The 20,912-nt window shown below is 37.7% G+C and overlaps 1 protein-coding gene across 2 annotated transcripts in view; it reads right to left on the reverse strand.

The window, feature by feature from the left end:
* Positions 1-20,912, reverse strand: part of POLA1 (DNA polymerase alpha 1, catalytic subunit) — a 309,415-nt gene that overhangs the window by 149,754 nt on the left and 138,749 nt on the right. For both annotated transcript variants that reach the window (XR_012026683.1, XM_072818081.1), the window contains 2 exons: positions 14,928-15,106; positions 13,061-13,192 (listed from right to left, as the gene is read on the reverse strand). Coding sequence is in view for 1 of the 2 variants with exons in the window: in XM_072818081.1 (XP_072674182.1) it covers positions 13,061-13,192; positions 14,928-15,106 (311 nt within the window). In the remaining variant the exon portion in view is untranslated. The remainder of the gene's footprint in view (positions 1-13,060; positions 13,193-14,927; positions 15,107-20,912) is intronic.

The raw sequence follows: 20,912 nt of genomic DNA on the forward strand, positions 1-20,912 counted from the left end.
CAATCCCTATCAAAATACCATGGACTTTCCTAAGAGAGTTAGAACAAATTATTTTAAGATTTGTGTGGAATCAGAAAAGACCCCGAATAGCCAGGGGAATTTTAAAAAAGAAAACCATAGCTGGGGGCATCACAATGCCAGATTTCAGGTTGTACTACAAAGCTGTGGTCATCAAAACAGTGTGGTACTGGCACAAAAACAGACACATAGATCAATGGAACAGAATAGAGAACCCAGAAGTGGACCCTCAACTTTACGGTCAACTAATATTCGATAAAGGAGGAAAGACTATCCACTGGAAGAAAGACAGTCTCTTCAATAAATGGTGCTGGGAAAATTGGACATCCACATGCAGAAGAATGAAACTAGACCACTCTCTTGCACCATACACAAAGATAAACTCAAAATGGAGGAAAGATCTAAATGTGAGACAAGATTCCATCAAAATCCTAGAGGAGAACACAGGCAACACCCTTTTTGAACTCGGCCACTGTAACTTCTTGCAAGATACATCCACGAAGGCAAAAGAAACAAAAGCAAAAATGAACTATTGGGACTTCATCAAGATAAGAAGCTTTTGCACAGCAAAGGATACAGTCAACAAAACTAAAAGACAACCTACAGAATGGGAGAATAGTTGCAAATGACATATCAGATAAAGGGCTAGTTTCCAAGATCTATAAAGAACTTATTAAACTCAACCGCAAAGAAACAAACAATCCAATCATGAGATGGGCAAAAGACATGAACAGAAATCTCACAGAGGAAGACATAGACATGGCCAACACGCACATGAGAAAATGCTCTGCATCACTTGCCATCAGGGAAATACAAATCAAAACCACCATGAGATACCACCTCACACCAGTGAGAATGGGGAAAATTAACAACACAGGAAACAACAACTGTTGGAGAGGATGTGGAGAAAGGGGAACCCTCTTGCACTGTTGGTGGGAATGTGAACTGGTGCAGCCGCTCTGGAAAACTGTGTGGAGGTTCCTCAAAGAGTTAAAAATAGATCTGCCCTACGACCCAGCAATTGCACTGCTGGGGATTTACCCCAAAGATACAGATGCAATGAAACGCTGGGACACCTGCACCCCGATGTTTATAGCAGCAGTGTCCACAATAGCCAAACTGTGGAAGGAGCCTCGGTGTCCATCGAAAGATGAATGGATAAAGATGTGGTTTATGTATACAGTGGAATATTACTCAGCCATTAGAAATGACAAATACCCACCATTTGCTTCAAGGTGGATGGAACTGGAGGGTATTATGCTGAGTGAAATAAGTCAATCGGAGAAGGACAAACATTTTATGGTCTCATTCATTTGGGGAATATAAATAATAGTGAAAGGGAATAGAAGGGAAGGGAGAAGAAATGGGTAGGAAATATCAGAAAGGGAGACAGAACATGAAGACTCCTAACTCTGGGAAACGAACTAGGGGTGGTGGAAGGGAAGGAGGGCGGGGCGTGGGGGTGAATGGGTGACGGGCACTGAGGGGGGCACTTGACGGGATGAGCACTGGGTGTTATTCTGTATGTTGGTAAATTGAACACCAATAAAAAATAAATTTATTATTAAAAAAATAAAAAAACAAAAAAAGAATGAAACACACACTCACACAAACCCTATACACAAATGTTTATAGCAGCTGCACTCCTAATTGCCAAAAACTAGAAACACCTTTCAATGGATAAGTGGATTAAACAAACTGATACACACAGTGGCCTAATCTTCAGCAATAAAAGGAACAAGCCAAGTGAAAGATGAGTCTTGAAGGCTGTGTATCAGAGGATTCCCAACTCTAAGATCTTGAAAAGACAGAGCTATCGCAATGACAACAGTTATGTAGCTACCAGAGTTAGGGGTGGGAAGAAAGGTGACTAGAAAAGGATAGGAAGAGACAGTTTTGGAGAGCAATGGAATTATTCTGTATCCTGATTGTGGTGATGGTTACGTGAATCTATACAATATGCTAGTATTTGTAAAATGACAAAGTCTGCTATAGACATAGGTACATTAAAATGGATGCATAGGGATCCCTGGGTGGCGCAGCGGTTTAGCGCCTGCCTTTGGCCCAGGGCGCGATCCTGGAGACCCGGGATCGAGTCGGGCTCCCGGTGCATGGAGCCTGCTTCTCCCTCTGTCTGTGTCTCTGCCTCTCTCTCTCTCTCTCTCTCTCTGTGACTATCATAAAAAAAAATAAAAAAATAAAAAATAAAATGGATGCATATTTGAATACAGAAAGGTTAAATGATCGTTTTCAGTGGCTCAACACCTAGCTCTGGTTTCTAGAAAGCTGGAACAGTGAGCATAATTACTTGCATGCTGGAACTGCTGCTCATGCTCTCTTCATGATCCAATACAAGAAAGTAATGGATTAAAGATATCACTTTGTTTTCTTTCTCGAATCCTCATTGCTAAATTTTGTCTTGTGACAAAGTTCCAACAGAAATGTCAGAATTTTTCTTCAATGTTCTTTGTGGGAGTTGCCCTTAGAATTTCATTTTATATTTACAGATCAAGTACCTACCCACTCCTAGCTAAGCAAAGAAACACAGGTTACAAAATTTCATTTTGCACATCTCTGAGAATGGCAGCACATTCACTATGGTGGCGACACATTCTCAGATGGAAGATAAGGTCAGAAAATATGATACTTTGCAACCAAAAGTGGTACCAATCAAAACAAGACAGATGAGGTCAACCATCCAAATGAACCAATTTTAAAAGTGTAACTCAAAGAAGTAGCACCCCTTATAGGAAGGGGTGTGGGTGATGGAAGTGTTCTATACCTCGATAGTGGAAGCAGTTCCACGACTTTGCATTTGTCAACACTCGGAACTATATATATATGCTGAAGAGTGAATTCTATTCTATGTAAATTCAAAAATAAATTTTCAAAATGAACACTACTCATCCAAAAAAGTAATATATGTTCATTGTTGAATACTTAGAAAAAAGAAATGATAGTGCTTTATACCATATACCATTCAAGATAACAGGTTTTTAAGTACTAGGGCTCAAGAAGTTTATTGGTATGGTTTCAGATTCCACATTGAAAACAACCTTTAAGAAACTACCACATTACAAGTTTGGTGTAGGGACAAAAAATACCCACTATTTATGGAAAAGGCTGCTAAAATACCTCTACCGTTTCCAACTACATACCTGTGTTAAGCCAAATTTTCTTCATAGGCTTCCAACAAAGTAACATTATTGTAATAGACTGGATGCAAAAGCAGATACCAGAATCCAGCTGACTTTCAGGCCACATATTGAAGAGCTTTGCAAAATGTAAAACAATGCTACTGTTTTTAGTAAATTATTTTGCTTTATAATATAGTTATTTTTTTAAATTTTTATTTATTTATGATAGTCACACACACACAGAGAGAGAGAGAGAGGCAGAGACACAGGCAGAGGGAGAAGCAGGCTCCATGCACCAGGAGCCCGATGTGGGATTCGATCCCAGGTCTCCAGGATCGCGCCCTGGGCCAAAGGCAGGCGCCAAACCGCTGCACCACCCAGGGATCCCCAATATAGTTATTTTTCATAAATGTTGTTATACAGTAGGTTCACTGTTATTTATAGATGAGATAATACTTGGTAAATGTGTCAGTTTTAATGTAAATCTAGTAAATATGAATACACAAAACCCACATAAATGAAAATTCTTTGGCATCCTCAGAAATTTAAGAGTGTAGAGGGTTCCACACACCGAAAGGTTTGAAAACGATTGTGCTACATCACCACATACACTCATCAGTATGAGAATCCAATGTGCCATGAAATTTTAAGCAGGCCTTTCTTGAATCTAGGTTCTCCTTTGGTCTTTCTTTCCTGATCGATGCCTAAAAGGGAGTGACTCTTGAACATCACTAGATGTAAAAGCTGTAGATGAGAGAAGTTATCCTCCAAGGACTAGCTGTGAGTTCATCCACATGGTTTCTAAATCCTTAGTATACATATGGAGAGAAATCCTGGGCACTTTTCGTTATTTTCCTGGCATGATTCTTGGACATTCTTTTCTGGTGGATGGAGACTGATGGCCTACTACTCTGGCCAAGAGTTCCTGAGAGCTGAGCTAGCAAATCATCTAGGTTTCTTGAAGCATGAAGAGTTTCTCAAACAGCCAAGGAGCCTGAGTACCTATGCAGTGTGAATAGGGCCAGGGACCTTTCAGCAAACAAGCAGAATAATGTACTCCACAAAACCACCCACCCTAAGAGTTATAATATGCTGCAGGAGAGTAAAAGAAAATTTGAAAAGAAGGAAATGTCAAGAGTCAGATGAATTTTGAACAGGACAAAACAAACCAACACCAATTAATTAGAAAATACCAGTGTTCAAATCTTTATTAATAGTATTTTTCAGAATCCAGGCTTTGAGAATTTTCTATGATATTTCTGAAAGGCAGCTAAATTAACTCCCTCCTGAATAGTTATATGGTTATCACTTTTAACACAAGACTAAGCCAGACTGCCTGATCTGGAAATTTGTATCTTTAAACTATCCATAAAGGGCCCATTTGCACATGTGAACCGTAACGTACACTTTCTAGGCGGACCAAACAAGAGAGACAGCCATGGTCTGAGGTGCTCTCCTCCCTCTCTCGTTTACATGTGCAGCAGAGAACAGGGAGTTGTTTTGCTCCTGGAGGTCCAAAAGGTCAACGGTGTGAAAATCTCACTTTTGAAAGGTTAAATGAAATCTGTTCTGGTTCAATTTCTTACTCTACTACAAGACAGTAGCTCGAGATGACTGGAGTTAGACCTCAAGTTGAGTTTTTCCTAAATACACAAGGTTAGAGAAATCACACTGAAGAAAGGAATTCTACTGTTTTGGCACAAGCAGTTTGCTGTTTTTCCCTGCTTGTTTTCAGGTATTTGACAACTCCTATGGCATTTCCTCAGCATTTCAAAAAACCTCCAATTTTCCCTTCAGAGGAGGCGAACTGTATCAGAAGTTGCTGAAATCCCAGGCTTCCCTTCAGCTGCTGGGCTAGCTCTTTGCTGGCGGGCTATAATCAGCTTTCTGGACTTCTGCTCCAGTCAGCCTTGCAGCCTGGCCTACCTGGCCATGCTAATGCCTGGGGCCTGTGTGGCCTCCTACTGAAAGGGTGACTGCAGTGAAGATGGCGAGCAAGCTGTTACTCATGAATGGATGGCTTACCATATACGATGGGCAGAATTCTGGATTAGAGTTCCCAAATAGAGTCACAGGCCTGATGCTATTTGTGACCTGAGAGAGTCACCTGATAGCATCAATCTCACTGAATATTGTGAATCCATTCAATAGTGTTTTGCTGAGCATCTATCAGGTTAGGCACAATACTGGGTGTTGGGCCTCAAAGATGTCAAGGCCCAGCATCCTTTCCTTGCTTTTAGTCACTTCCTCAAACTGCCCTTCTTCATGTCCTTTCTTAAGGCTGACTTCAGGACCCAATTCACCAACACTGAAAAAGGAATTCCCACACAGGTAAACCATAGTGAGGGCCAAGAAGCATCAAGGTACAGAATCGTTCTCACCGGATGGGAGAGGGAGAGCAGGGAGATGACGAAAGCTTCTAGATGGACACCTCAGAAGGATGGGCAGGGAGGCCCCAGCCCAGATCTCACTCTCTGGGAGTTCTGACCACACACTGGAACCCAGTGGAGCCTTGTTCATCCACCATATCTCAGAGTGGAGTAACAAGTGTTAATAGTGCTTACTCCAGGAGCTTTCTAAGCATTTTTTTAAAAGATTTTATTTATTTATTCATGAGAAATACAGAAAGAGAAGCAGAGCCATAGGCAGAGGGAGAGGCAGATTCCCTGCAGGGAGCCCGATGAGGGACTCAATCCCCGGACCCTTGGGATCACACCCTGAGCCGAAGGCAGATGCTCAACTGCTAAGCCACCCAGGTGTCCCTTTCTAAGCACTTTAAATGCATTATCACAGACAGTCCTCACTATGACCTTATCAGCAGGTAGCATGACTATCATCACTTCATAAGCTAACTGTGGCCTGGGGAAGTCCAGTAACTAGCCCAAGTTACAGAATAGTCAAATGAGTACAAAGGAACTCTGACCTAGCTGTCTAAAGTACAAACTTCACAGTCTATTGTTAGGCTAGCAGGGGATAGTGTGAAAACTGACAGAACCACATGCTAATAAGCCTTCAGAACCTAAGGAAAGGACAGGAAAGGGCCATGGCTATAACTGCCTCTACTTCTGCCAAAGAACTCAGGAGGGAAAATATGCAAAGGCAGGGAAGGACATGGGCATGGGAGAGGCTGTGGCCCGAGCTCATACTGTGCAGGCAGCTTCAGGGTCAGTCCTTAATAGACAACATTGTTCCCAGCAGTCAGAACATCTCAGAATTTAGTGTGGGTCCCTTGTTAGTTCCTCTAGATGATGCTCTGGTTCTGAGCCTTCCCAAACAGGGTCCATGCCATAAGGTTAAGATGAAATGAAATCAAAGATAAAGAGGTACTGTGATAACTATGGAGTACAAGTTAAGGGCTATTCTACGAAAAATTAAAGTCAGGTGGCATATAAGGCTATATCTGATCCAATTTACTTATTAGAACTCCTTCATAATAGATAATATTCATACCATGATAAGCTGCTTTTGGCATGTTTTAGGGGACTATATTTGACCAGTTATTCACTCAGATTTGTACAATAATAAATTTACTTACAATGACATTCTACTCCAATCATCACCAAATCCCATTTCTTTAATTTTTCTGTGAGAACACAGCATGCATAGTAGCGCAATGTTTACCTGACTCAAAATCAGCATGCTTCATATTCATACCTGAGAAAAATGAGCCATTCACTAATAAAAGCACACCAATAAAAGCCACCAACGGGCCTAGATATTAGAATACCACATTTAAAAAATGCAATGGATGTCCATGATGTAAATTTATGCTTGGCTTCCTTGTCAAATGGTGTGGAGCAAAAAGAAAAATTCTCATTATGTTCTTTTTGTTTCGTTGTAATGAGATTTAGGATGAGTTCTCTGGATTCCTACAGAAATGATCCTTCTTCGAGCACTGCTGGGCAGCGTGGATTGTGCTGCCTGTGATGCTGAATGAATGGGGTGGAGATCTGCTTCTTTGCATGCCTTCTGTACCACTTATAATTATGCTGTTAAGAGTCTTTACAAAAAAGAAACCCAATTTAATCTTTTTAAATGTTCTAAATATAAATGCAGAGGCAAGGAAATAAACAATAATTCCAATAGTGCCGAGAGTTTAAACTATTCAAACTAATGTACCTGTGACACTACTGCATATTGCAAGCTCTAACCTAAAAAACTATCAGCTCGCATCACCACAGGTAAGAAATGAGAAATTTTGAGGGTTATTGAACACCAGATCTTTGCAGCAGACCAGGAGAGAGTTACTGAACATCACTGCATGGCTCTACAACCCTCAGATCCACCTGCACAATACAGCCCTGTCATGACATACTGCCACACGTAAAAAGGGAAAGGCAATAGTAATGAGAGTAGTTCTGTTGGTGATTTACATGGGGGAGGGTGGGTGGGAATGGTGGGGGCAGGAAGGGAGCTGTTTCCTCTTTCATTTCTCAGATTTATTAATTAATCAAGTTCTGTGTATTCCTCAAGAAATGCTCTTCCATCAAGCACAGCTGGACACCATGGATTCTGTTGTCTGTGTATTTTGGTGGAGCAAATATTTTAAACAATATTTCACCAAGCCTCTCTTGCACTTTCTTTTTTTTCCCTTGCACTTTCAATAAAAGATACCTCCAATTCAATCTCTGCCTTAACATTATTTTTGATGGTTGTCCTTAGTTTTGTTTTCAAGGAATGCATATCCATTCCAAAATTAACAGGCTTTTACTTATTTGCCAAGATTAAAACAAAAAACAAGTTTAACATGGATTCTTCACATACTACAAAACATCCCACTCTACTTCCCAGATGTGTGCCATCTTCCAGATGGACTCACAGCCACCACGCTGAGGCTCAGCATCACTGGTCAATTGTTCCCTTCTTCACTAGGTGCTTGTATATGTGAGCCTAATAAAGTCTCTGCATCATGAGGCAGCTGACATTGGACGTCATTTTTTGAATTCCTCAAAAAAGTGGGTCCAAAAGAGATTTTTTAAATGTAGCTTATGCCACAATTAATATTTTAAGGAGTAAAAGAGAAAGACCAGGGAAAGAGCTGGAATGAGAAAAGTAGTACAGTGAGCATCCACTTTGTATCATTAGGGAGAGACTGGGATCAGGACAAGGAGTACTTTACTGCACAATGTGATTTTGAACCATGATAAAAATATTTCTGGTCAGTGCCTCTTTGCCTGATACAATGTTTGGGGGAGAAAACAAATTAGAGCTATGAAGTTGGAGCTCAGCATATCATAAAATCAACAGTAATCGGGGACTTAACATATGGAAGGCAGAGTAACAAAAGGCTCCGTCACTGCCTTCATGACCTTAAAATTCTGTGGGATTTTGTGCTACCTGAGAATCCTGTATACTACTGATAAACCTTCTGCCAGTATGACAGGAGTGTAAGAAAGAATTTAAAGAAAACATATAAAAAAATAAAGAAAACATATGATAGTGTAACCTTCATTTGTTGGTTCCTTTGGTTACTAACCATTAAAATATACACACTACAGAGAGCAACAGGCTGCGGCAGAGATCACAGATGAGCCACAGAAGAAAGCACAGCCCCTGTCCTCAGAAAGCTTATTTTAGTAAAATTCTGAAATTGTATAATCAATAGCAAATTTCCAAGAGATTCAACCATCACTTTCTGGTCCAAGAAACTAATGGACACTTATCATATGCATGACACTGAGTTAAGTATTCTAGATGGAGGGTCAGCAACGTGAAGTGCTGGAGATAAGTAATGCTCCTTTACAAGTGGCTTGAAAGACTCCAACACTCGTGAGGGATATATTTTGTCACAGCAGAACTCTAAAACCTGCATAAGCCATCAGTGAGAATTTAGGAGTATATTTCCGTTGACTATCCAGCCTTAGAACCAAATGGCTACGTATTAAAATGAAGATTCACTGTATATTATAACTAACAGTACTTGAGAGGAAAGTAAATGACCCACTAAACCCCTCCCAGGTACCAAGAGGGGTCTGATTTTCCATTTATCAGCAAGTCTTTGGGGTAGACAGCAACTCAATCTCAGACTCGGTGGCTGCTTCGTGGACGGCTGAGGGGAACACTTCAAAAATGAACCAGCTAAACAAACTTCCCAGCAGCACTTGACAGAGCTACACCTATTCTTCCCATTTCCAAAGCAGTGGAGAATTAATTACCAGTTCTATGGATCTATTGTAAGTATAATAGACTAAAGAGCTATCACAGACACATTTATTGTAAAAGCACAATCCCAAGAGTGTCTAGTGGAGGGCCAAAACGATTAACACAAATGCTTTGTCAGATCAAAGATAAAACCTGCACCGCCCAATTGAGGAATGAATTAGAACAGTGGGTTATCTTTCAAATTAACCAGGGCAGTTAGTGAGGAAAATTTCATGAAAGTGTAATTCTTAGCCTTTGTGAATCCACACAGCAGGCATTCTGCCAGCTGACAAGATGATGAAATTTTCATGCTTAAAAAAAGCCCTCTTCATTTCCCAATTTAGATTAGCTAGTGTTTCTCTCTTTTTGTGTGTGTGTGCGTGCGTGTGTGTCTATTTGCTCTTCTGGAACAGAATTTAAGGGGAAAAGAAACACATATCAATTTTTCACTGTAAAATTGAGTCTTTCAAAAACATCCTTCAAAGCTTAGAGATACAGTCTTTACATGGCCTTTTTATGATTTTCAAAAAATACCAGTTCAATTTCAACTTTGTGTAGAGGAACCAACAAGGACCAGGGCACAAAATGAACTTTGAATTAGAGCTTTCTTTGATACCTCCAAGTCTTTCAATGCTCCCATCAAGTCTTGGGATAAAGTATTAGACTATTTTCCTCCTAAAGCAATTAATATACTAAATTTTCTTGCTCGATGCTTTCTGTATTTCTATGTACACTGAAATGTAAATGTTCTAAGAAATGAGAATTCAAGGGATACGATCACTCCTATATGGTGAGAGAGAGAAATTGTCTCCTATGGAAGGAGCCAATATAAAAATATATGATACAGATTATCAGATATGCAAAATTTTTAATGTTTGTTACATCACATTTCTTCGATCTGCACTATTTATTCATGACAGAAACTAACAGGATATATGATGTATTTTTTTGAAAAGTGGTTCAGAACCATATTGTGTTAGGCTAAACTTCTGTCCCTTTGTTCTTGACACCCCGATTTCTTGGTGATCTAGAACTATGTTCCTTGGCAGGTGATAGTGTTTGGTCAAGTACCATACTCCTCCACTGTCTTCTTCAAGGTCCTTCCCTAAATAGATGCCTTCCTTTCTTAAGGTAGGCTCTACTTCCTCTGCAGTGATAGTTAAGACAAAAATGAAACACAACATTGACTCTTGCTTTCAGTCCAGGGACAACTTTTATGCCCAGTACTGTCTAAATTGTGAAATGAGAATAAATTCTTTGGGTCATTTCAGAAAACAGTCATTTTACCTCAGTACTTATTATCAATATCTTTGTCTTCAGGACAGTTGGTGTATTAATCTCTAGCTGGATTGCCATTGCTACAGTATATCACACTGAACTTACGGTCATCACTATCACTTGATGCAGAATAACAAAAGAAAACTCTAATGCCACGTCCCTCTACCAGCAAAAGTTCCTTTAAATCTGGGGACAGGAGAAAAGAGAAGAGTCTACCAGTGAAGTAGAATGTAGAGGCGTTTGAGCATTCTGTATAAAAGCTCTCATCTTGAGAATTTTAGAGATTAGTTCACTATGGGGCCATAGAACAAATAAATGGATTTCTTTTGCTCCCATCCAATTATATATGACTAAGATAAGCAAGCAGAGAAATAAGTTCCTAATTTTGAGGAGAGTCATATCAAGCTTCAAACTTCAGGAGTGGTATTTGGGCACTTTAATAAGAAATCCTATAGAAAAATCAATCCAGTGCACACTTAACTAGAGGAAAACTGTTATCTGCTGTTGAGATACCTGGTAGAAAAGACAATTAAAGCAAATACAACGGAAACCTTGTGTTAAATGTCTAGCTGCCTAAAAGTAGGTTATTTAGCTTGAAAAATACTCATACCACCCCCCCACATATAATTCAGTTAGAAATCAATCTTTCAGTTAGAACATATTTCTAACTATACAGAAGATCCCTTTTCTGCCTATTCTCAACTTAGTCATAACAGATTGTCCTTTCTTATAGAAGGAAAAGATGAGTTTCCTCTAGTATTAACATTTCCATGGTAAAGATTTTGATAGACTAAACACTGAGAGAAAACTCAGAATTCTTCCCAAGAGTCAAGAATCATGCTCTGCTCAACGAGGTCTGTAAATGAGGAGCTAAATAGTTTTGATTTGGGCTCTTCATGCTAAATAAAGGCCTAACATTATATGTGCTGAACATTTCATCTACTGTGCAATGTGAACCCACAGATAACCTTTATTCTGATCTAACTGTTCATTAAGTGTAGCAGAGGATTATTCACTAAAATACTTCAGATTTCTCAAAATGTAGTCATAGTTATTATTTCTAAAATACCTTCAGACAAATCTACTTGGGTGTTTTTGACAAATACAAATTATCCTACTCCAAAATCACAATAAACTCTATGCTTCTACTCTTCATCCTAATAATCTAATAATTGATTTTCATTTCATGAGGTCGATTTTTAAAAAAAATTTTTTAAAGATTTTATTTATTATTCATGAGACAGAGACAGAGACAGAGAGAGAGAGAATGAGAGAGAGAGAGAGGCAGAGACACAGGCAGAGGGAGAAGCAGGCTCCATGCAGGGAGTCCGATGTGGGACTTGATCCCACGACTCCAGGATCACGCCCTGGGTCGAAGGCAGGCCTAAACCGCTGAGCCACCCAGGGATCCCTGAGGTCGATTTTTAAAGAAGAAAATGCTGTAGTAAATGTTAACTAATATAAGTAGATATTAAAGGATGACACCGATCAAAGTCATGGGTGTTACCCAATAGAATCTGAGCTTTTGGAAATGCTTTGCCAATGTAGCTTCTTTAAATAAGTTACACTGAGCTTTTATGTAATAGGAATTTTGTTTAGATGACAAATGACATAAACACTAAGAAAAATCAAATGAGAAGCATGTGGTTTCTTCAATTTTAAGTTTTGAAAAAAAAAAAACCCCTCATCCCTATATGTTAAAACCAAAATAAATGCTTTGAAAAAAGGCCTTCTTTCTAATGCAGACTGCTCACTCACTTTTCTAACATTTTTAGTATATACTTATAAAAATTAGACAGTCTCTTTAAAATGCCAGACAAATTGCATTGCATTTAAAGTTAAAAAACGCTTATGGGAGCCTGAGTGGTGCAATCGGTTATGCGTCCAACTGGCTCAGGTCTTGATATTGAGCCCTGTGTCAGGCTCTGGGCTTTTGTGTGTGTGTGTGTGTGTGTCTCTCTCCACTGCTTGATATTCTCTCTCTGTTTCCCTCTGCCCCTCCCACTTTTATTCTCACTCTCAAAATAAATAAATAAATCTTTAAAAAATGTTTATTTTCATTTCCTTGGACAACACAACCAAGTAATGGTTTAGATTACCACAAAAAGTCTTAACCTGTGGGCAGTTATTAAAATCACCACACATGATGTTATGACTCTACTTGCCAAAGACAGGCAATATTGATTTTTTTCTCCTCTGGTCAAAGATCTGAGTGACCACTTAATTTAGTCTTACTCAGGTAACAATAAACTAAAATATTTCCTGATTATATTCTCATTTTTCTTTAAAGCAAAAATTCAGTATTTAAAATACTGCTCATTTAATGAAAGAGATATCCAATAGAAAATAAAATGCCTTTCCTGCAAAGTCTTCTAAGAATTTTAGTTTCATAAAAACCAGGAATACAAAACCATACTGTTTTATTTTAGAACAAGAACCAAACCTAAGTAAGCCCCATATGTAAGAAACTCATCGTGGATACTTACTTCATAGTATTTTTTAATGCAACGTCTAATGTCCATGATCAATTTGTTGCTCAGCTGTACCACAGAGGTCAAAGGTGAAGCCTTACAATCAATGTTGCTGCAGCGATACAAGCTGGGCTCCACATCAGTTCCCTACAGAAGCCAGAACAGACAAATACACAAAGGGTTACTGCAAGGCTAGCAAAGGTTTTTTTGTGCTTAAAAACTAACATGCTCTCCTGGTGTGCAATATTCTTAATTCGTTTCATTATTGAGTTTTTAACCCTATTTTTTCAACTACTGTCCTCTCGAGGATCCCCTTAGTCACACGAACCTCCTGCCTCTTGGCCATCATAAAATGGAATACAAGTCGAAGGGAAAACCCTGAAATCACTTCTGTTTTTACATCCAATATATGACAGACCTTAGGGATGAAATAATTTTCCCTCTAAAAATACCAGTGAAGTCACACCATTGGAAATAAACATTCTTCTCAGAGATATTGATCAGAGTTTTAAAATTGTACTTACTCATTCCAAACTTGAAGACAGAGCAAGCGTACTAATGACATTACTTTCCTTTCATATTGGCAACTTAATTTTAAGATGAAGCCTAAAAATTAAGTACTACACCAGAAAGCAATCACTTATTGTCCCCTTAGAAAATCTAAAATTTCTGTAATTCTCCCTCTCCACTACCCCCTCAAATGAAAATTATTTGGGGGAAGGGAAGGCAAGAAGAGTAGAAATTTGAAAGAATTAACTATTAGTGGGCGGGGGGAAAAAAAAACCTCTTGTTTTGTTTTGTTTTAAACAAAAACAAAACAAAGCAAATAGAATATATAGGAAAATTGTTGGGGTTTCTGGAGCATTTGTTTTCCTTCTTGATACTTAAACATCTTGGTTTCCTGCTCCAATCTGGTACATAACCCTACCCGCCACACTAAGCAATTCCAGGTGGAAGAGATTTTAGAGCTTGACATCGGCTCTTCCACAGTTAGCCCATCTGCAAGTCGTCAAGCCTCCATGCAATTAACTATCTTATTTACAGCTGTAATGAAGCAAAACTCAAGGATTTAGCAAGTACTGCTGATCTGTGTCTGCCTCTTCCTTGCACTTGCTTCCAAAGACTGCTTTGTTTTGATTCAAAAAAATGCAAAACATCTGCTGTTTGTCCAAATTAACTTAAAATAATTACTTTTAATTTAGATAAAGGATGTATTTCCTTTCAGTTTCAAGGTTTTACACAGTTCTGCTGCCTACTCATTTGCCAATGGCTAGTACATGTATAACACTGCAGTTGAATCAAGTAAATTGGCTAAGTTTCAAGTTCTGATCCAAGGTCAATGATACATTTTTTTGGCAGTACTTCTTGAGAGGAATGTCTCCCTGTGACTTTTTTAATGTCTGACATGCAAAGACAGCAGAAAAGATAATCAGAGTACCTTAGTCAAAAAGGAGGCAAGTGGGATGTGTAAAGATAAACAAAAACTTTCCAAAAACACTTAGTTCCCATTAACTTGATTTAAGATAAAGGCAAATATTGCTCTAAGTCTTGATAAATTGGAGCTGGGAGTGGGGAAATACAAGTTACTAATTAAGGAATTACAATAAAAAAATACTTTAAGATACTTTAGAATTTTTAAGAGATTCCATTTAAAAACCAAGGCCAAATAACCACTCTAGGAAGCCAAAAACAATATGCAAGCACCATATACTAAGAGTTTTCTAGCAGAAATAAAGTCGCAAAGGCAGAATTCATACGATGCTAAAATTCTTTAAACACATGAAAGCAACATTTTCCTCCCTTTCCATACATACAGTGGGAAGGAAAGGCCTCTACAGTAGTTGGTTAACAAAATGAAGAAAAGAAACAAAAAGAAACTAACCGAACCATCCAAGACACTATCGTATATATTTTCTGTTCCACATGTGGGGCATGGGCATTTGAATCTTTCACAGTCCCTGTATTTCTCCTCATCAGTGAGCTGTGCTGGGCCACCAAGTAGGGCATCATTCTCCTCATCCTTATGATAATGATGAACTCTAAATTGGGTGGGGTCGAGTCCTGTTAATGTTAAAGAAAAAACAAATCCACAAAGGTACAATTATTTGAATTTCCATATGTGATAAAGACCCCAAAGGAAAAAAAAAACCCTCACAAAGGAATAATTTTAAATTCATGCACACATATACACAACCATTTGAACTCAAGATAAAGGCTCACATCACATGGACAACTGACTTCTCTTTTTACAAAAGATCACTTTATTAAATAAAACAAGCCAGCTTCACTAACACAAAGCAGATATGCCCCCAGATGTTTGGGTTCAGAAGCAACTATTTCTATAGGATGGTTTTACAGTTCCAGTGAGAATCTCAAATGAATGTGCAATGTTATTAAGAAATCTCTTAAAATCAAAGTTTCACGATTAAAACTGAAAATAGAGAATAAAAATCCCATTAAAGAAAACAAGTCCAATGCTATTATAACTCCTTCAAGTGTAGATACAACTGCTAACCCTGATTTCAATGCAATGGTCGATTCCATCTTGGCTCAGTAGTTAACAGCATGTAGGGTGCAATCTAATTCAGTGGTTAAAATTCAGTAGCAGCATCCGAGAAAAACGCAACATGGTTTTTTGGTGTTCTGAATTCAGAAATTTAAAATATGTGCAAAAACAATGGATCTACAGATTCTATAGGCCAAAACATTCCCAACAATCTTGAAACAAAATATACCATCCATATTTCAATCAAAATAACACAAGAAATCAATCGATACATTGAGGTAGTTTATCCTATCTCATCTCCACAAACTATTTAAAGAAAAGAAACATTTTTAGGCTGGCCAATTTTATTTACTTTTGGTCAAAGCCTATCTGTCAAAATATACTATTTGGATTTACACTTAAAGGTAATTAATATACACGGTATCTTAAAATATGTTTCTGACATCATCTTTTAGCCATCCCTAAAAATTCTAGGCTCTAAGAACTCTAAGGAAAGCTATCATATTTATTTTAGCATAAAGGTAAATAAGCAATATAAAAGTCACTGAGCAAAAAATTCAAATACCAAGAATATGTGAAAACCGTTTTAATTCTATCAATAGCTGCATAGGTAGATAAACAGATGTATAGATGTATTCAGAACTCAGTGACAAGATCCTAAACTCTATTTGGTCAATTTTCAAGTGACACCTACACTTGAGGCTGAGTGACATGGTGAAAAGGTGCCAAACAAAGAATAAAAAGACAGAGACTATGAGTCACAATTTTCTCACCTACAAAATGGAGGTAGTGTCACTGACCAGGCACTTTTGAAGTTTAAATTAGACATAAGAGGACAAACCCCTTTCAGTGATACCCAGCATGTAATAAGCATGTAATAAATATTGTATGAATGAAAAAATAAAATAGTGGATGAACATAATTAAATCTAAATGATATTCACTCAAGATTATGCATTTGGAAAAATATATGGAACACATGTTCACACTACACAGCAAGTTAATAGCTGTTCTTTGTAGGAGTTGATCAAAATGAGAATTTCCTAATATGATCACACAACAAAAAAAAGTACACATTAAAAGCAATTTGAAAAAATATTCTTGTTTATTAGTGACATAATTTACTGTAGCCAAGGTAACTTGGCCCTGAGAGTCACTATACATTTTTATTTTACAAATTACCTAACCCCTAAGAGAGAGAGTAAATTCATGAAGAGTGTGGGAATATATACCATCCCATTTAAAGACAGGGTGGGGGGTGGGGGGAAGCCCGGGTGGCTCAGCGGTTTAGTGCCGACTTCAGCCCAGGGCATGATCCTCGAGTTCGGGGATCGAGTCCCACATCAGGCTCCCTGCATGGAGCCTGCTTCTTCCTCTGCCTGTGTCTCTGCCTCTCTCTCTGTGTCTCATGAATAAATAAATAAAATCTTTAAAAAATTTAATAATAAAGATGGGGGGGGGGGCAGAGAAAATGAGTGAGAGAGGCCACATCTGTAAATGAAGCCATTTCTTTTCTGTACTGAGGGTAACTGTTACAAATTCCTGAAACTCTATTTGTGAATCCAACAGTATTCACAAAATGCCTTGCTTCATCAAGAACTATGAGAAAGAACTTCACTTTTTCTCTGACAGTATGATGATTCATCAATTTCTCAGGCCAATACTATTCAAAAAGTAAGGAAAAAGAAAAACAGTAGGCAAAGGTTTTCTCAACTGCAGACTTCTTCCACAATCCAAAAATCCAGGAACGAAACAACACTGGTTTTGCACATACCCACAAACAGCCAACCTATAACAAGGAAGCAACGAAAGCTCTCTAGGCTACCCTACCAGCCTCCACCTACTTAGTGTACCTGAAGTTTCATGGGAACCTGCCTAACAAGTAAGCCAAAAGAGGACAAGGGCCCTCTGACTACTTATGGGGAAATGCCCAACAAGGGTCCAAAAGTCATGAAAAAAAACCAGGCCTTATAAAATGTCTATTTTAATGTTCAATTCTACAAACAACCCTTATCTGCTCATGGCAATAATAAAGCCAAGTGGCATAGCTAATTACTTCAGATTTATTCCCATGCTGATTTTTTTTAAGAGAAGGGGTTTCATCTCAGCATTCTTGGTCATAGATCAATGTTAAATTTTAAAAATATAACAGGAGGGGACACTATAATTACTTTAAAATATTAGGTATCTAATGATTCTTGTCCAAGTTACTTAGATACAAAAATGTTATAAAAAAGTAATTTTCTTGGGAGCACAATTAGAAGTTCAACAGACAAATCACAGAGGGCTAACTTAAATCTTTTTATGAAAACATATAACATCATGTTAAAAAATAAGGATCACTGCTGCTGGAATCTTTCTTTTAAAGGTCAAAAACTAGGCTTAAACAAGCCCCAAACATACTCTATTCCATTACGTAGGAATTAGTGTTTCCAAATCCTCATGGAATTGGCAACAAGCAGCTTATTTTAAAGTTTTGGGAGACTTAAAAGTTTTACTGCTTATACCATAACTCATTAAGGTCTAGTGAAACAGGAAAAAAGTATCTGGTGCTGCCACCTAGAGGTAGATTCTAAATTTTTAAATGTGCAAAATAGAGCTGCTACATGGAACTGCAATTTTAATTACTGTCCCTCTAAAATTAAACACTTTTGTTGGAAAAAACATTAAAGCAAAATCTTTATGATCAAAGGTGTCATATATACACCTACATTAAACTGTTCACCATACAGTAAGTAATCACATTACTTTGAAGAAGAGACACAAAACTGAATTCCAACTTCTGTATCTCTTCTACTAAGAGCTTTCTCTGAACAACTGGCTTAAAGAAACAAACTTTATGCCCTATTTGAGTAAAGGAACTTCCACTTTTATTAGCCTAGCTTTTGACAGGTAACTTCAATCATTTGATCCAGTACAGAATAAAGCAAAGAATAGCCTACTTGGGTCTCACACTAGTTATCTGGGCAAAGAGCAGCTGTGGTTCTCCCTGCAATAAGCAGGAATGATGTGTGCTTTAATTCAATCTTGTGACTTGTAGTAATAGAGTCATATCATGTTGGAGGGGGCTTGGGAGTGGGATGGGGAGGACAGAGGGAAAATGAAATGAAATTAAAATACTGTCATTTATAATTAGAAAATTTATAGGATCTCACATTTTGGCAACAAGATCAAAGCTCTAATGTTTCAGAAAGTATTTATAGAAAGTAATATCATAGGCATTGGAGTGGATGAGTTCAGCAGTGCTGTTTTTTACTTAAGATCACCAGATTCTTATAACACACACACACTTCCAATGTGACATGTAGCACAAAATTAATTTTTGTACCAGGTACTTTCTAAACATTGTAAGCTATACCAGTTTTTAGAATGTTCACTTGCCCCCATTCCCAAGGATTATTTAAACTGTTCTGAATTTAAGGCATTCAGTTGAGAGGCTGATGCATTGGACCAAGTAATTTTCTTCCTTCAAAAGACAAGATCTTTATTAGTGCAAATGCAAATAACTACGGTAAGACTAATTATATACAACTGTACAAGTGAGGAAGTAGGAAAAATCCATATGAATGAAACTCCAAATGAGCAAAGAGAGAAACTGATATCCCCAAGAAGTTACTTATAATAATTACTTAAGCTACTAGTAATAGAATCTTATTATGAAATTGTTTTCTAAAAATTTCTTTTAGGAAATGAATCATTTATCTTTTGCAGGAATCCAGGCTTTCATGTGTCTGGATTTCTTAGAGAACAACAGACAAACTGTTTAGTATGATTAAGAGAAAAATGCTTAATGAATTGTTAAAAGGTGAATGCCACATCCATAAAAAGCGGTGTACAAGAATTTTCATAGCAGTTTTATTCATAATAACCAGAAATTGGAAACAATCCAGACGACCATCAACAGGAGAATGAAAAAATAAACTGGTATGATCTACCATGGAGTACTACTCAGCAATGAAAAAGAATGAGCATTGATAAATGCCACAAGATGGATAAATCTCACAAGTGCTATGCTAAGTGAAAAAAAGCTGAACACAAAAAAGTATACACTGTAGAAAATTACTTATATAAAATTCTACACTAGGCAGAATTAACTTATGGTCAGAGAAATCAGATGAGTGATTTCTTTTGTGAGAGGGATATTGAATGGAAAGGAAAAGAAGGGAACATTTTGGGTTGATAGAAAAGTTTTGTGATTTGATAAACAGAATGTACGATACTCTTAAGATAGTAGCATTTTGTTTTAAGTTACACTTGAAAAAAAGCATGCTAAATAGAAGATGTTTATGACATATATTACCAAGGACACATACTTAGAATGTATAAGGTATGCTTGCAAATCAGTTAAGAAAAAGACAACTCAATAGAAAAGTATATGAAGACCTCACCAGGCACCCCACAAAAGGAGATCCTCAAATGGTCAATAAGGATGTGAACAGGGGCTCAACTTCATTTGTCATCAAAGAAATGTAAATTAAAATCACAATGTTATACCGCCACATTAAACGAAGAAAACACAAAACATTAAGTGCTGATGAGAACGTGGAGCGCTTATACACTGATAGTATGGAGTATAAATCAGTCGAACCACTTTGGAAAATTAGTAGTACTAAAGCTGAACATACATGTCCCCCGGGGCCCTGGCAATTCTCCTAAGTATATATCCAACAGAAATAATGCAACTGTTCAAGAGAAGGAATGTGCAAGAATGCTCAGAATAGCACTATTCCTAATCATCCAATTGTGGAAACAACCCATAGGTGCACCTACACTAGATAGTCATCAAGTGTGGTATGTTGGTACAGTGAAATACCATACATAAAGGAAGTACAACCACATGAATAAAAATCTAACAAACAGAATACAAATGAAAGTAGCCACACACAAAGAGCAAAGACAATTTATGTCATGTCCAAAAATAAGAAAACCTCATCATTGATGTAAGGAATTAGAATTTTAATTTTCTGGGGAGAGTAGAGGATAGTTTCTAGGAGGCGGCATGAGGGGGGTTATGGGGATGTAATAATACAGGTTTCTTGAGCTCAGGGATGACTACAATGGTGTGTGTTTACTTTGTAAAAATTCATCAAGATGTTCTGTTAGGTTTTGTGTGCTTTTCCGAAAGTATACTACCAGAAAGTTCAGGTTGAAAACCGTGAGAAAATGAGTACTAAATATTTATGATATACCTGTGAGTTTGTGTCCAAATGTGTTTGATTTTAACCAGACATTAAGTACCTCCTCAGAGATGTGCACACCATCACCCAGGAAGCAGTAATAGCAAAAACTAAAAGAAACTGAATTAAATATGGTCTTTAGTTCTAATTACCACTTTACAGAAAATACAGGAGACAGAGGAACA

The sequence above is a fragment of the Canis lupus genome, chromosome X (assembly GCF_048164855.1).
Source record: "Canis lupus baileyi chromosome X, mCanLup2.hap1, whole genome shotgun sequence".
Classification (NCBI taxonomy): domain Eukaryota; kingdom Metazoa; phylum Chordata; class Mammalia; order Carnivora; family Canidae; genus Canis; species Canis lupus.